Here is an 18,403-nt window from a genome sequence, read left to right on the forward strand (position 1 = left end):
AAAGGGCATAATTGTTTCATTGACAGTGCATAATAGTGTTTATGCAACAACCTAGAAAATTAATAAAAAATGTAAAGCAACCATAAAGTTTAAGAATGTACATTTCATATTTACAGAAAAAAGTGAATAAGGAATGGAGGCATTGGCTCGGGGGGGCTAGCCAACCATTTATAGTCTAGACATATCACAAAAATCTTGATTGTCTACTGATGGCATGCGGGTTTAACGGCCGACAAGAAAAGTGGGCCCTATTCTTTACTAGATTTAATTTTACACGTTCTTTCCCCCCCCCCAGGTCCCACAGTGGTAAGCCTGATGTGTGAGATTTCTGCCTTGTGTTCTTCTGTTGATATGTTCACCATCTGCCTCTCACCTGTGCGCTGGTTCAGTGTCTTGGGAAGCTGACAGCTTCTACAGTGGGCGCTGGAAAGGATCCAGATCCCCGAAGGATGTCCACCTCGCAGGTTGTTTATCTGAGACACATACTGCCCACAGATTCTTCAGTGGGGCATGTGTTTAAATTGGTTTGTCACCCTGGTTCCAGCCAACTAGCAACTCTCAATTTCCCATGTCATAATTGTACTTTGCCAAGGACAATTTCTAAGAAAAGAAGGAGCAATGATGCACTTTCTCGTTCTCGGCAGACTGCCCCTACTCCCATGTTGGGAGCATCAACTCAACAATAAACTGATCTGATGTGTTCGGTATGGGGACCCTGGAAAATGCTGCTTCAACTCCTGAAAAGCCATCTCATCGGCTTTAGACCACTAGAATTGAGAGAGAATGTGGGTTAATTGATGTAGTGGACTCTCCAGCATACTATAGTTGTGAATGAATTGATGATAAAGTTAGCAAATCTAGGGTGTCAGGGTTCATGACGTGGCACAAACAAGAGGCGGACACAAATGAAGACTCACAGGCTGAGGAATAGGAGTAATCAAAAAAAGGCTTTATCTTGAGGTCAGCAATACAGAGGTAACAGACAGTCATAAAGCAGAGGCATGGTCCAAAAATCAAGCACAGTTCAGAATCACAGCGAGATAAAATTCAAAGGCTGAGGCTAAGGCAAGGTCAAAATGGCAAAACAGGGTTACTAACCTATAAAATTATTCACGGACTAGCACCTCCCGACTCTCTCAAAACTGCCACCTTGTGTCAGTAGCCGATGTCCACAAGACCCTGGTGGCGTCAAGCTTGTGGCATCATATTCAAGAAGACTTGAGGCTGTAATTGCTGCCAAAGGTGTATCAAGTGTTGAACAAAGGGTGTCAGTACTTATGTACATGTGATTTCTTAGGTTTTTATTTTTTGTAAATTTGCAAAAATTTAAAAAAAAAAAAAAAAAAAAAAATTCATGTCATTATGGGGTGTTCTGAGTAGAATTTTGATGGGAAAAATGAATTTACTCCATTTTGGAATAAGGCTTTAACATAAAATGTGGATAAAGTGAAGCACTGCTGTGAATTCTTTCCAGATGCACTGTATCCTGATTAAGACGGCCTGATTAAAATATCTTGAAATATCTTAATCATGCTGTGATGGAGCCACGTTTTGAGATTAGACAAATCTGTATCCTGTTTTTGAGGTGTCCCGTCTGCCCCCCACCACACACACACACACACACACACACTTTCAATGAATATTCTTTGCACACAATTTGTGAAAATTTATGCTTGTGCTTGTGGCTGTGAATGATAGTTCTGGTTGCCAGCCTGTAATCACACCTGAATTTGATACAGCTGCAATCATTTTGGAAGATTTATGTTTTCTCTTGCTTCATTGCTAAAAATAAATAAATAACATCTGTAGGTTCCGCATGCCATCAGACATGACAAACATGTTATTTAAGCATAATGATCTGTGTCTAAATGAGATGTACAGTGCTGTGAAAATGTATATACCACTTATTTATTCTGTGTATCCTATATGAAACCTTTTCAGATATTTAAATAACATTTTATTTAATAAAAGGAAACCTGGATCAATGCAGAATACAGTTTTTAAACACATTTATTTATTTACATAAGAGAACTCACCCAACACATATATTTTGTTGTGCAACCTTTAGTAGCAACAGCTGCATCCTTCTGTGGCTACTCTCTTCTTTGCAGAGCCTCTTTGTTTCAGCCACAGCAGAGGGTATTCAAGCATGAACTGCTTTTTTGAAGGTCCTGTCACAGCATCTCAATGGGGTCCCAGTCGGGACTTTGACAAGGCCACTCCAAAATGTTACATTTGGTTCTTTTGAGCCTTATAGATATTGAGATGCTCTTATATTTTGGACCATTTTCTTGGCGCATAACTTAGTTGCACTTGAGCTTCAATCCACTGTATGAATACAGCTGCCAGGATTTTCTGATCTAGAATTTGTAGATTAAGGGGAAAATGGGGGGGGGTTGCACATGGCCACTTGGTATTGATGTCTTTTTGCCTTCTGTAAATAAGATTTCCTTTCTTTTAATAAGTGTGCTGTGACTCTTTCCAGAGCGTTTCAACGTGTACCTAATGCCGACCCCTAACCTGGACATCTATGGGGAGTGCACCATGCAGATAACCCATGAAAACATCTACCTGTGGGATATCCATAACGCTCGCCTCAAACTCGTCATGTGGCCTCTCAGCTCCCTCCGCAGATACGGGAGAGACTCCACCTGGTTCACTTTTGAGTCTGGAAGGTGTGTGCTTATGTACTTGTGAGATGCATGTGTGTGTGAGACTATGCGGTTGAATATAAACAGTGGGTAGATGGGGGCAATTTAGTTTTGGAAATGTTGTCAAAACTTTAACAAAGCAAAGCTGGATATCCAAAGCATCCCGGGATATCAGCATTTACCGCAGAGCCCTTCAGGCAATGATGTGACAGGCGCTTTTGTAATTGTTTTTTGTGTATCTGCTCTCAAATGTGTGTGACTTACACAAACATGAACGCGGCTAATCTGTAAGTGCACGCTTAGCCGCACGTGTTCAGCAAATCACCAATCCAACAGCAAGTATGATCAAAGTATGTACTCATCTCCATCGCTGCGTGTCTGTTCCTGGCGCAGGATGTGTGACACAGGAGAGGGTTTGTTCACGTTCCAGACGCAGGAGGGGGAGATGATCTACCAGCGGGTCCACTCGGCCACGCTGGCCATTGCCCAGCAGCATGAGAGGATGATGGAGGAGATGGAGAAGAGCTCCCAGGTACATTTCTGTGTTTTGGTTTATCTGAGAGATATCCACAGCATCTCAGAGAACTTTCGGATCCAACCTTCTGGTCGCAATTTGCTGTTACGTTGCCAGCAGCTAATAATGAGTACAAGTTTTATTAACGTTCTGTGAAAAAGAAAAGAGCTTACTGCAGTGCGTATCTTGGCCAAAGTTCAAACTGCTCTGCTTTGCAGTGTTAAAAAGTTTCTTTAAAAATTTTCTTTCTGCCCTAAAATGTATTACATATAACATCCAACCATTCCAGCATGAAAACTGGTTCATTAGTTTTGAAATAGTCCTGCTAAAAAGAAGTGTAACTGTCCAAAGCCATTCTAAATTTCAGATCCAATTCCCTTTTGCTTGAGTTTATTTTATCATTGTTAGTAGCTTAAAACATGGCATCATCTTAAGCCTAGGAATGCACAGTCTTCAGCTCAGTCTGTCAGTCAGCTGTCAGGTGGAAACTGTCTCGAGTTTAATGGCATAAGTCTTCCTGACTTTGCTTTCTCCCTCAGTGGTAAGAAATCCACAGTTGGAATGCTTATTAGAAATGTCCCAGTTAGATTATGACATTTAATAGATGATCAAGATGATGAAGAATCATCTACTGTTCTAGGGCCTTTCACACCGAGCATGCAAACGCGGTGTGCATCGCTCTAAAACTCATTATTTTCAATGAGAAGCATCACACAAATGCCACCGAGCTTGTGAAACGCTCCGCCGAGAGCGTGCGACACTACTTGATGTCAAACTCACCGCAGTCAAAGTTCAATTCTGTTCCACTTTCGCCGCTGCGCACTGTGATGCAGCTTCCAGTAGAATTAAGGACACAGCACAGTTTATCATGGTTCCCTTGGAGGATCCTTGGGTACCACTGGAATGACTTTGGCTGTGTCCCAATTCAGGATCTGCATACTTCTAAGGGCTGTGTCCCACGAAGCACTTCAGCCTTCAGAGACAGCGGAGGCCAGAACAAGCCATTCTGAAATGAGCCTGTCTGGCTCACAGAGCGTTTTGCTATTGCTCATTAGCTTTTCCCGCCTCTACCCGTTATCGCCTGTCAACCTGGCAACATGCTGGTGTAGTGGCCGTAACCTTTAGTTTAGTAATAATTTTTCACTACTTATTTATACTTATAAAAATGACTGATTTACAGTTGTAATACTTAGCAAGAAGTGTGTCTTTTTCTTATTTTATTTTACCAACCATTTTGTCTTAGGGCAGTCTCATAATGACTTATGGGACTGGTTGGGAAACAAAAGATACATACACCTGTTGTGTCCATCATTTTTCCAAGGAGCTTTCAAAATGGGACAGCCTAGCGGTGCCACTTATATAGGGCCAATGTGCAGCCTTATGCCGCGTTCACACCGGGTGCGACGCGAGCGACAGGTTGCTATGTAATCCCTATGGAATGACGGGTTTTGGTGCCAAGTCACGCAGCATGATGCGATGGACGTGATTTTGAACGATTGGCGCGTTTGTGGCACGATATTGTTGCATCACGTCGCGTTGCCCTCCTCCCCAAGTTGAAAAATCTGAAGTTTTCCGTCTTGTCGCGCCGCGATGACCAACCACAGATGTATAATAAAACAAATGGTGACTGGTTTATAAACACAATTATGACAGAGTTTTTGGGGGAAGAGCGAGCCCCACAGCAGGCAGCAGAGTTTCTTTTTTTTTTTTTTTTTTTTTTTGTTTACATGTGCACGCGTGAACGGGACAGGAGGTCCTCAAACTGGGTCCTGCAGAGGCGGAAGGACAGCTGAAAGCGACCGTCATCCAGATGCAGCTCCTGCAGCAAATGATGATACTCCCCGAATTGGGAGCTTTCCACAACAACTCGCTCCGTGTGATTAAGGTCCGTCATGTTAACTTGACTGACAACCGGAGCCGGCGAGCGGAATGGAAGCTCCATCTATTTGATGATGCACTGGGGCGAATTTTCGCAGCGAAAGCAGAGTGACACACTGGGTGATGGTGGCGCGTCCGTCGCCACGTGACCGAAGTGAATTTGTGGCGTCTGGTCGCACCCGGTGTGAACGCAGCATTAGAGAGGTGCAGCTCCTGAATTGGGACACAGTGTTTGTATTAAACAAGAAGTTTAAGACTCGGATGAGGAATATCGCTTGGAAAAGGAATGTTAGCTATGACATTTTGGCCATGTGGTGCATTTCTCTAAACAGCGCTGCTCTTACTGTTTAAAGGGGAACTAAGTAACTTTCTTACCTTAATTTTACAGTTTGGGAGTAACTATAATGGTTAAGTGACTTCTTTTGGGTAGAAGGAGAAGTTTCTCTCCCCCCACCAAGAGCTTCAGAGCAGAAAACCAGCCTTGCAATTTCAGAGACACTGACCCAATGTCATGTGAACAAGAGTCTCAAGTCTCGCAAGAAACACAATCTGCTTTAAGGCACTAAAGATAAAAGATAAAGATAAAGATAAACTTTATTGATCTCACAGAGGAGAAATTCACGTTACATCAGCTCTTAAAAAACACACAAGGTGGGTGCAAGTAGAGGAAAAATGTTCAAACAATCAAACAACGTGTGCAAGGATAAGCAATAATAATAATACTTGTAACAGTACAAGACATAAGAAATGAGGTAGAAATAGAATATGTATGTGTGTATATATATATATATATATATATATATATATATAATATATATATATATATATATATACACACACACACATACGTGCATATGTATATATACAGTAGTGTTCAGAATAATAGTAGTGCTATGTGACTAAAAAGATTAATCCAGGTTTTGAGTATATTTCTTATTGTTACATGGGAAACAAGGTACCAGTAGATTCAGTAGATTCTCACAAATCCAACAAGACCAAGCATTCATGATATGCACACTCTTAAGGCTATGAAATTGGGCTATTAGTAAAAAAAAGTAGAAAAGGGGGTGTTCACAATAATAGTAGCATCTGCTGTTGACGCTACAAACTCAAAACTGTTATGTTCAAACTGCTTTTTTAGCAATCCTGTGAATCACTAAACTAGTATTTAGTTGTATAACCACAGTTTTTCATGATTTCTTTACATCAGAGAGGCATTAATTTTGTTGGTTTGGAACCAAGATTTTGCTCATTTACTAGTGTGCTTGGGGTCATTGTCTTGTTGAAACACCCATTTCAAGCGCATGTCCTCTTCAGCATAAGGCAACATTGACATATCCAAAACTGATCCATGATACCTAGTATGCGATATATAGGCCCAACACCATAGTAGGAGAAACATGCCCATATCATGATGCTTGCACCACCATGCTTCACTGTCTTCACTTTGAACTGTGGCTTGACTTCAGAGTTTGGGGGTCGTCTCACAAACTGTCTGCGGCCCTTGGACCCAAAAAGAACAATTTTACTCTCATCAGTCCACAAAATATTCCTCCATTTCTCTTTATCATCAACCATCAATTTTATTTATATAGCGCCAAATCACAACAAACAGTTGCCCCAAGGCACTTTATATTGTAAGGCAAGGCCATACAATAATTACGTAAAAACGACCCCCTGTGAGCAAGCACTTGGCGACAGTGGGAAGGAAAAACTCCCTTTTAACAGGAAGAAACCTCCAGCAGAACCAGGCTCAGGGAGGGGCAGTCTTCTGCTGGGACTGGTTGGGGCTGAGGGAGAGAACCAAGAAAAAGACATGCTGTGGAGGGGAGCAGAGATCAATCACTAATGATTAAATGCAGAGTGGTGCATACAGAGCAAAAAGAGAAAGAAACAGTGCATCATGGGAACCCCCCAGCAGTCTAAGTCTATAGCAGCATAACTAAGGGATGGTTCAGGGTCACCTGATCCAGCCCTAACTATAAGCTTTAGCAAAAAGGAAAGTTTTAAGCCTAATCTTAAAAGTAGAGAGCGTGTCTGTCTCCCTGATCCGAATTGGGAGCTGGTTCCACAGGAGAGGAGCCTGAAAGCTGAAGGCTCTGCCTCCCATTCTACTCTTACAAACCCTAGGAACTACAAGTAAGCCTGCAGTCTGAGAGTGAAGTGCTCTATTGGGGTGATATGGTACTATGAGGTCCCTAAGATAAGATGGGACCTGATTATTCAAAACCTTATAAGTAAGAAGAAGAATTTTAAATTCTATTCTAGAATTAACAGGAAGCCAATGAAGAGAGGCCAATTTGGGTGAAATATGCTCTCTCCTTCTAGTCCCTGTCAGTACTCTAGCTGCAGCATTTTGAATAAACTGAAGGCTTTTCAGGGAACTTTTAGGACAACCTGATAATATATTTGTTTAATATGCACTTTGAATGACATATCCTGATCAAAAATGACTCCAAGATTTCTCACAGTATTACTAGAGGTCAGGGTAATGCCATCCAGAGTAAGGATCTGGTTAGAGACCATGTTTCTAAGATTTGTGGGGCCAAGTACAATAACTTCAGTTTTATCTGAGTTTAAAAGCAGGAAATTAGAGGTCATACATGTTCTTCATTCTTTAGGCCAGTTGATGTGTTCTTTGGCAAATTGTACCCTCTTCTGCACGTCTTTTATTTAACAGAGGGACTTTGCGGGGGATTCTTGCAAATAAATTAGCTTCACACAGGTGTCTTCTGTCACAGCACTTACAGGTAACTCCAGACTGTCTTTGATCATCCTGGAGCTGATCAATGGGTGAGCCTTTGCCATTCTGGTTATTCTTCTTTCCATTTTGATGGTTGTTTTCCGTTTTCTTCCACACGTCTCTGGTTTTTTTTTTGTCAATTTTAAAGCATTGGAGATCATTGTAGATGAACAGCCTATAATTTTTTGCACCTGCGTATAAGTTTTCCCCTCTCCAATCAACTTTTTAATCAAACTACGCTGTTCTTCTGAACAATGTCTTGAACGTCCCATTTTCCTCAGGTTTTCAAAGAGAAAAGCATGTTCAACAGGTGCTGGCTTCATCCTTAAATAGGGGACACCTGATTCACACCTGTTTGTTCAACAAATTGACAAGCTCACCGACTGAATGCCATACTACTATTATTGTGAACACCCCCTTTTCTACTTTTTTTTTTTTTTTTTTTTTTACTAATAGCCCAATTTCATAGCCTTAAGAGTGTGCATATCACGAATGCTTGGTCTTGTTGGATTTGTGAGAATCTACTGAATCTACTGGTACCTTGTTTCCCATGTAACAATAAGAAATATACTCAAAACCTGGATTAATCTTTTTAGTCACATAGCACTACTATTATTCTGAACACTACTGTATGTATATACATACATACATGCACACATATACACACTACAACAACACACTACACACTACAACAACAACAACACATACACACCCTCCTGTCGAGGCACTGGCAAGCTAGCAGCTATAAGAACAAGAAAACAAAGGCTTTATTTTTTACATGTTCATAATCATGATAAAGCCAGTGAAAAAAGAAAGACACAAATGCTGTCGGAGGAAGCGAGGAATAGAAAAACATGGAGTGAGGGGTCACACGCGGGTCAATCTCGGTTGGGCTTTCTTGGAATAACAGAGCTGAAAGATAAGGAGGTGTGAAAAACACATGCAGACCTGCGTTCCTGCTGCTGGGCTGAAGCTTTTCAGCGGAGTTTACCAGAAAGCATGATACCATATTTCCTCACTGATTATGCATGTCATCGCAGATGTCATCATGCACGTCATCGTAAAAAAACTCACTTTTTTATGATAGTTTTGTAAAATATTTACTTCCAAGCTGTAGGGCAAGCTTCATAGAGACAAATGCGACCAAAAAAAAAAAAAAAACAGGCAAAACAGCAAAAAACTGGCCACATGCTGAATGTGGGTGAGATGCTGCTTAACATTGAACAGGTCGAAGATTTCAGTGGAATCACTTTGCCATTTTAATAGTGATTAAAGTTCAGAGGGACAAACTGAAGTGATCTCACAGAGGAACACTGCCTGTATGACACACTCCACCTGGCAAAGGTAATTAATGCAAAAATAAGCTGTGTTGGATAGATACCGTGTCTGAATTGTTCTGTTTCCTTTGATGCCTGGAAATAAAACACACTGAGCATTTTCTGCAAGAACCATTTGTACACAGTTTACAGTGCACATGCTCAGACATATGCACTGAAGTGCACATAAACATTGTATTCAATAAGTAAATGCTTTGTTAGGTTTGTATTTTGAATGGTACTTCACAGCTTGTTTGAAAAATTATTTTTTAGAGGCAAATATGCTAGGGGTAGGACAATGGAGCCAAACCTTGAGCAGAATTCCTGTTGCCCCACCCACATTTGATGCAGAGATCTTTTCTGATTTATCCGCTACTCTGGTCAGTTATTAAACATGAAACACAGACATTTTTAAAACAAATTATGGATGCAGCCAAGTGGTTAATGTGCTTGGTTTCAGTGCAGAAGGTTCCGGGTTCAAATCCCACCCCTGCCACATTTCTCCACGTAATGTGGAGTTGCGTCAGGAAGGGCATCCGGCGTAAAACCTGTGCCAATTCAACATGCAGATCCACCTTGGATTTGCTGTGGCGACCCCGAGTGCAAACAAGGGAGCAGCCAAAAGATTTACTTACTCAGCTCATGCTAACATTACAATATCAAGGCGCTGACGTCGCACCTAACACCATGCTAGCCCCTAGCCAATTCTACAATATATTAATCTCTAAAGATTGTAACTTTAAGCTAAAATAAGGAAATATTTCTGTAACACAGTGACAGCATTTACCCTATATGAACTGGAAGTACATTAAATATATATAATTTTGAAGGACCTTGTTTTTCACTATTTCCCCAATAATTGCTCTAAGAAAAGACTAATGATTAAACAGATTATCGCCAAATGTATTGTTTGTGAGCAACTAATTTTGGGACTAAAAAAACCACTAAAATAGTCAATTACTGTTATTTCGGACATTTTATATACTTCATTAATTTAATTTAATAAATGTAATAAAATATATTTTAAGTATTTTTATTTTACAGAATTTCGTGTTAGATTAAGAGTGGATTTGTACTAGTTGAACATAAGGAAGTAAGTTATGATTTTTAGAGAAGATGCTTCATGCATAAATGCACATGCACATTTTAAACAGGCAGTGGTGCCTGGTTTCTCCTTGCAGTTGCTGCCTTGGACCAGGAAATCCTCTGAACCCTGTGGTGTTGGGCTCCGCTCCCTCCTTCCTTCACAACACCCGTCCATCCTTCCACCCTCCCTTCTTCCTTCCTTTCCTGCCTCCCTCCTCCTGCTATCATCTGTATTCTTTATTTATGTAGACCTGCCTCGTGTTTGATGAGCCCTGACCATATGGCCATGCTCTTGGACCTCACCATTTGGGAACATTTCCAAATGCAGCATTTACTTTTAGATCTATAAATCATATAGATGGCAACACGGTACAGTATGGATGTGATTAACTGTGTTGTAAATGCGGCTTTTCTCTCTCTCTGTCTCTCTGTTTTTTAGACTGGGTTCTAGATAGAATAGACTTATTTCATCTGCCAAAGACATAATAAAATCATTGGCATTTATTTATTTGTCTGTCTGTCTTTTAGCAGGATTACGTCAAAACTACTGCACGGATTTTGAAGAAATTTCCACCACAGATAGATATTAGGCCATGGAAGACTCCATTAAATTTTGGAGGTGATCCAGATCCAGATTCTGGATCAAGATTTCACTTTAAATACACTTTCAAGGATTACATCAAAACTACTTCATGGATTATCACCAAATTTGCACCACAGATAGATATTAGGCCATGGAAGACTCCACTGAATTGTGGAGGTGATCCAAATCCAGAGTCTGGATCAGGATTTCAGTTTGCATGCTTCACTTTGTCAGATTTTGAGGATTACATCAAAACTACTTAATGGATTCTCACCAAATGTTCACCACACATTGGTATTAGGCCTTGGAAGGCTCCATTAAATTTTAGAGGTAATCTGGATCCAGATCCAGATTTTGGATCAGGATTTCACTTTGTAGACTTTTAAGGATTACGTCAAAACTACTTCACGGATATGACATCACGATGTAAAACCAAGATCAGGAAGACACTATTGTGTTTCAGCTTGCATCATCTTGATCAGTCTGACAATTCTGGATCAGTATGCAATTATTGCATGGCAGCACGGTGGCTTAGTGGTTTGCACTGTTGCCTCTCAGCAAGAAGGTCATGGGTTTGATTCCCACCTGTGGCCTTTTTGTGTGGAGTTTGCATGTTCTCCCCGTGTTTGTGTGGGTTTTGTCCGGGTGCTCCGGTTTCCTCCTACATTCTAAGACATGTGGGTTAGGTGAATGGGAAACTTTAGAATTGTACAGGTCTCCTTTGCAAAAGAGGTCTCGATCTCAGTGAGAGTAACCTGGTTAAATAAAGGTTAAATTAAATCATTACACTGTGTTATGGAATCCAGATCCAGGTAAAGTCTGGGTCACAATGTGAATCACATATCTTTTATTTTGAGTCCTCAGCAACCCTTGGTGGATGTCAGAAATCTCAGATTGCTCTTGTTTTAGCTGCAGCCTTAAAAGCTTCTCTGCAAAATATCTAAAACACAGTCTGAAAATATATCTTCATTTCACCACCAACCAGACATTCAGAGTGGGAACGTGCCGTAGAGTTCACCTCGTTTGTTCACCGACATTGCAATGACAGTTTCAACGTCGGTTTTTCCTGTTGTGAGCAACAGACAGTGAGACTTTATGGTTTCTGTGTTACAGAGCCACTCCAGCGAGATGCTCACCAAGTCCATCTCCCTGCCACGCAGCGCCTACTGGCAGCACATCACACGTCAGAACAGTGTGGGAGATCTCTACACTTATCAAGGTACGTGCATGCAGTGAGTAACCGTCACACGCACAGTACTATTTCCTTACTTAGCTGCCATTGGTGATGTTTGGACTGCATGACTGCAGGTCACAGAAAATAAGTGACGTGGACAGAGTGAAATGCACATAAAAGAACTGTTAACGTGTCCGTCAGTTTGTTGTCCTGCACATGGAATCAGATTTTTCCTCAAAATTAGGAAATAATGTGCACAAGATGATATATATTTAAAGCTAAAAGTCACATTCACCTTCACCAAAAATGGAAACAGTGAGCGTTTTCATCACATACAAACATGGTCTACCTCAGAATAAAATGAACCTTTTTATTAATAAGCCTTTGCGTGATGTCTACCCACCTTTTTTGCTTTGTGATATTGCTGTTGTATGGTAAAATAAAAGCAAAACAAAGTTATTTTCAAAACTCTGTGGAAACACAAAAGGCAGAAATGTACATGCGCTTTAACCCAGTTATAACATCATGCATATGCAGGGTTCTTGTCTATGAATCTCATGTTGTCGTGGAAGTGTACATACATGCACAAGCCTGCTTTACACTTTCATCTTTAGCCACGAATGGATGTCGACACACCCTCAAGTAAACTTTTACCAAATAACACTTCTCTGCACTGCAAAAACTGAAAATCTTAAGTATATTTGTCCAATTTCTAGTCAAAATATCGAATTGCACTTAATAGAAGACAAAAAATTTCAGTTAAGATATAATTACTTAATTTTCAGAATACATGCGAAAAACCTTATTAAGTGAGAGTCCTGGTAACGTATTGTGTTTTTTCAGTAATTTTTGAGATGAAACCACTCTCCCTAAGGGCCCCTTCACACATAGTGCAAATTTGGTCGATTTGCACATAAAGTGCACATGAAGCAGGAACTGTGTGTAAAACTTGTAAAATCGTAGCTGCCTCGTACACCTGTTGCTACATCTATTTGCGCACACCAGCAGCTGAAAGACAGAGTGTGTGCTGTGCGAACCCATCAGTCCCTCTCACAGCAGGTGTTGGCCAAATTCCAGGTGACACACGAACATCTAACACCGCTCGTTTGGCACTTAGAAAATGTATGGCCAGTTGCACTATTAACACGACAACAGTCAGCAGACAATCATTGTCGTACTGGTAGTGAAATTTGTCTGAGTGCCCTACGAGTGTGGCACTGAACTGACAGGAGGTGTGGCCGCCGACAGAAGCAGCTGTGATCTGTAGTTCTGGACATCCCAGCTGGACAACATGTACTGTGTTTGGACAGACATGGACTAACAACTGCCCACTGTGACGCGCGTGTGTATGCTTGCTGTCATCACGTGGACATAAATAAAAACATATATCGCTTGGCAATGGGCTGCAGCGAGCACGCACGTGCATGCTGCAGCCCATTGACAGGCTGCCGTCAGATCATAACACGCAGCAGGTGATCTGACCGTCACACCACCCATGTGAGCCCTTTTCCACATGACGAGGTGTCAGTCCTGTGACACGGCATCCATAAGACGTGTGTCGTGCAGAATACGCGTGTGCAGTCGACTGGATGCACCGGACCAGTAGATGTGGACATGAGAAGAGCGAACTGCTTCTCATTCATGTCCATTTCATGACTACATCTGTGCGCATGGGTCATCTCCAGAGGAACAGACAGATCATATTTATATTGCCTGTGTGATAGGAGGAATTCAATAAAATACAGTGTTTTCATATGGTGTGCGGTTTTATTTTTTTTAAATACGTCCATGTCCTTCCTGATATGAGGTAGCTCCCGCAGCTTTTACAGGACAGTGATTGTAGCTCAATGGTAAAGCTTTTGACTGATAATCAGCTTTTGGCGCAAGTTCAATTACCATGGGTGGCATGTAATTTTTATTTTTTTATTTTCACAGCAGCTGTGCGATGTGTAACCACATTGAAAAGCTGCTGTGCTCCCGTGTGCATAAAACTGTTGCAGCATGTATTTTTTAAATTTTTTATTTATTTTTTCTTCACAGCAGCTGCACGATATGTAACCACATTGTGCAGCTGGTGGCATTGTGTTCCCGCGTGCACGAACCGTTGCACCAACATCGTGCACGCCTTCCCGTCCGCGTGATGTTTCGTGGTGCGCTCATACGAGCTGCTCCAACGGGTGTCTCCCTGAGTTGTACATATTCACACTATGTATGAAGGGGCCCTAACATTTTTGAGCTGCTGTGTTGTTTTTAAAAGATGTAACACTTCTTAATACTACGAAAAGAAAGCTCAAAACTTCAACGTGTTATTTCAAGTAATCTTAAGTGAATTTTTGTTTGCAGATTTTATTTATTTATTTTTTTTTACTTTGTACAAGGTGTTTGTAACTTAGAGGGGTGGGGGAAATCTGCCAGTGTAACAAGGGAAAATTCACTTCTTAAGATTCCTTTAGATGCGGAGAACATGCAAATTCCACAACAGAAAGGACCAAGTCAAATTTGAAACAGGAACCTTCTTGCTGCAGCACAGCAAATTAAAATAAATTATATAATAAATAAATTATATAATATATAATAATAAAATTTTAACTATTAGAGAAAAAAATTACTCATAACCATCCCAAAGACATATCGTTATCTTTGGCTGCTTTCAGTGATGCCGGTATTTGGTTAGACTCTTTCTCTCCGATTGTTCTGTCTGAGTTATTTTCATTAGTTACTTCCTCCAAACCATCAACATGTCTATTAGACCCCATTCCTACCAGGCTGCTCAAGGAAGCCCTACCATTAATTAATGCTTCGATCTTAAATATGATCAATCTATCTTTATTAGTTGGCTATGTACCGCAGGCTTTTAAGGTGGCAGTAATTAAACCATTACTTAAAAAGCCATCACTTGACCCAGCTATCTTAGCTAATTATAGGCCAATCTCCAGCCTTCATTTTCTCTCAAAAATTCTTGAAAGGGTAGTTGTAAAACAGCTAACTGATCATCTGCAGAGGAATGGTCTATTTGAAGCGGTTCAGTCAGGGTTTAGAATTCATCATAGTACAGAAACAGCATTAGTGAAGGTTACAAATGATCTTATGGCCTCAGACAGTGGACTCATCTCTGTGCTTGTCCTGTTAGACCTCAGTGCTGCTTTTGATACTGTTGACCATAAAATTTTATTACAGAGATTAGAGCATGCCATAAGTATTAAAGGCACTGCGCTGTGGTGGTTTGAATCATATTTATCTAATAGATTACAATTTGTTCATGTAAATGGGGAATCTTCTTCACAGACTAAGGTTAATTATGGAGTTCCACAAGGTTCTGTGCTAGGACCAATTTTATTCACTTTATACATGTTTCCCTTAGGCAGTATTATTAGACAGCATTGCTTAAATTTTCATTGTTATGCAGATGATACCCAGCTTTATCTATCCATGAAGCCAGAGGACACACACCAATTAGCTAAACTGCAGGATTGTCTTAGAGACATAAAGACATGGATGACCTCTAATTTCCTGCTTTTAAACTCAGATAAAACTGAAGTTATTGTACTTGGCCTCACAAATCTTAGAAACATGGTGTCTAACCAGATCCTTACTCTGGATGGCATTACCCTGACCTCTAGTAATACTTTGAGAAATCTTGGAGTCATTTTTGATCAGGATATTTCATTCAATGCACATATTAAACAAATATGTAGGACTGCTTTTTTGCGTTTGCGCAATATCTCTAAAATTAGAAAGGTCTTGTCTCAGAGTGATGCTGAAAAACTAATTCATGCATTTATTTCCTCTAGGCTGGACTGTTGTAATTCATTATTATCAGGTTGTCCTAAAAGTTCCCTGAAAAGCCTACAGTTAATTCAAAATGCTGCAGCTAGAGTACTGACGGGGACTAGAAGGAGAGCGCATAGCTCACCCATATTGGCCTCTCTTCATTGGCTTCCTATTAATTCTAGAAGAGAATTTAAAATTCTTCTTCTTACTTATAAGGTTTTGAATAATCAGGTCCCATCTTATCTTAGGGACCTCATAATACCATACCACCCCAATAGAGCGCTTCGCTCTCAGACTGCAGGCTTACTTGTAGTTCCTAGGGTTTGTAAGAGTAGAATGGGAGGCAGAGCCTTCAGTTTTCAGGCTCCTATTCAGATCAGGGAGACAGACACCCTCTCTACTTTTAAGATTAGGCTTAAAACTTTCCTTTTTGCTAAAGCTTATAGTTAGGGCTGGATCAGGTGACCCTGAACCATCCCTTAGTTATGCTGCTATAGACTTAGACTGCTGGGGGGTTCCCATGATGCACTGAGTGTTTCTTTCTCTTTTTGCTCTGTATGCACCACTCTGCATTTAATCATTAGTGATGGATCTCTGCTGTCTTCCACAGCATGTCTTTTTCCTGATTCTCTCCCCTCAGCCCCAACCAGTCCCAGCAGAAGACTGCCCCTCCCTGAGCCTGGTTCTGCTGGAGGTTTCTTCCTGTTAAAAGGGAGTTTTTCCTTCCCACTGTCGCCAAGTGCTTGCTCACAGGGGGTCGTTTTGACCGTTGGGGTTTTTCCGTAATTATTGTATGGCCTTGCCTTACAATATAAAGCGCCTTGGGGCAACTGTTTGTTGTGATTTGCCGCTATATAAATAAAATTGATTTGATTTGATTTGATTCATAATATGTAGGTGTGTGTGTGTGTGTGAACAGAAGTAATTTTAGTCATAAGAAATGCCAGCTCTGTGACATTCAAACACCCTGCACTGGCCTAGATTTCTTGCAGCTGTTTTTTTTTTTTTTTCTTCTTAAAATGAGCACAGACATCTTGACCACTGAGACATGAGGGAGTGAATCACACGATTATGCACGGCTCTGAATGCACAGTACAGTCACAGATAATGTGAAATGTATTGATAACAACAGAACAGATTCATGCATAATTTCTGACTGGCTAGAAACAGATCGCAAAAAATTTGTTACGCTGAAAGGGATGGGAGGTCCATTACATTACATTAGCAAAGTTTGTTTTATCTCGTTACCCAGACGTTTCAGTAGCAGCACCATTTGTCAAGATGCTTATCAGTATTTTGGTTCCAACTAATTGGAAACTGGGTCCAATTTAATACCGATTCTCATCAAACACAGATGTTTTCACATGTACGTGACTTCCAGGTTAACAGCTGGGTTTTGGCTTCAGGCTTAAGGGTTTTGGAGAATGCATTATCTTAATGAGAGTCCCCGCAAGTATAGAATTACAAATTTGTGTGTTAATGCCTACAAATGGAGAAGAGGCAGAAAGGTGGTTGGTGAGCTGATGAGATTAAGCTGTGTCCATGGTATTAGTTGATTAGTAGACTTATTTGAGGATTACGGGCCTTTTGGCTTCCACTGATAGAGCAAACCAGAAAGCCAAGCAAAGATGAAAGTCTTGCTTACGCCATAATTTTCTGTTGAAAAGCAATGAGTGTATCTGAGAAAAAAAATCATTATCATTTAATTGTAGCCTGATAAGCTTAAAAGCAAATGTGAGTTATCCATTCCAGACATGTTTATGCTCATATAGAGAATGTATTGCTTCCACCTCGGGGTCATTACTTAAAGGGCTCATCTCTGGAAAGGCTTCCTCTCCAATCTCTGGCTAGCAGAGGAGCTTCTCTTTCATCCATCACCCTGGCATCTCTGTTGGCTTGCCCACAGCTCCTGCATGCATGTGTCCGGTTCAGAGCTACCCTCCACCTTATTCCTCCACTTTTGCACTCATACTCATTCAAGGGTGCCATTATAGTTCCCCTCTTTTCCCATGAATAAATTGAATGCATCACTGTGTTTGAGGACACAGAAAAAGGTCGCGGCACAGAAGGTGATTCTAGGGAGTGACAGGAAGTTGACTTCCATTGGGACACAACATGTTTCTGCTGTATATTGAAAGAATATTGTATACGTCAGATGCAGTTCTAGCTTTAAACCTGGCTGTAAGCCTTTCTGAGTTGAGCAGTTCATATACAGTAATTGCAGTGATTCTGCTTTTGGCAGGTTTCCCCGTCCATGAGCCTCTTAAGTCCTTTTTTGATTTCTTATGCTGCACCCAGTATGACCCTCTTTATAACACTTTATAACATTGAGAAGTGTCCAGTAGTAGCAAATTCTTCCAGGACAACACATCTTAAATGTCATACTGTGCAACATCTTTTTTTTATTATCCAGGTTTTATATATGTTTGCATTTTCAAGTTATGAAATTAAATTCTTCAGACATGTCTTAAGAAGGGCCGCACCGAAATGTCACTATGGGTGTCTATTAAAAGATTTTTGCATGGGAACGTTTAGGCTGTGCGGATTTTTGCTTTAATTTTATATCTGTCTCACCTTGATCCAGCACGCAGTTTTACACATTTTGGATATAACTCAACTATTAAGAGTGTTTCTGTGGTGAAAGTATTGAATTTGCGGAGAGATTCCACTTATATCAACTGTCACAT

At 40.7% G+C, this 18,403-nt stretch overlaps 1 protein-coding gene across 1 annotated transcript in view; it reads left to right on the forward strand.

Moving 5' to 3' along the window:
- dok6 (docking protein 6) overlaps positions 1-18,403 on the forward strand; it is a 251,744-nt gene that overhangs the window by 209,102 nt on the left and 24,239 nt on the right. Inside the window, exons 5-7 of the mRNA XM_034170327.1 lie at positions 2,486-2,675; positions 3,045-3,183; positions 11,885-11,990. Of these exons, the coding sequence (XP_034026218.1) occupies positions 2,486-2,675; positions 3,045-3,183; positions 11,885-11,990 (435 nt within the window). The remainder of the gene's footprint in view (positions 1-2,485; positions 2,676-3,044; positions 3,184-11,884; positions 11,991-18,403) is intronic.

This window comes from Thalassophryne amazonica, chromosome 1 (assembly GCF_902500255.1).
Source record: "Thalassophryne amazonica chromosome 1, fThaAma1.1, whole genome shotgun sequence".
Lineage (NCBI taxonomy): Eukaryota > Metazoa > Chordata > Actinopteri > Batrachoidiformes > Batrachoididae > Thalassophryne > Thalassophryne amazonica.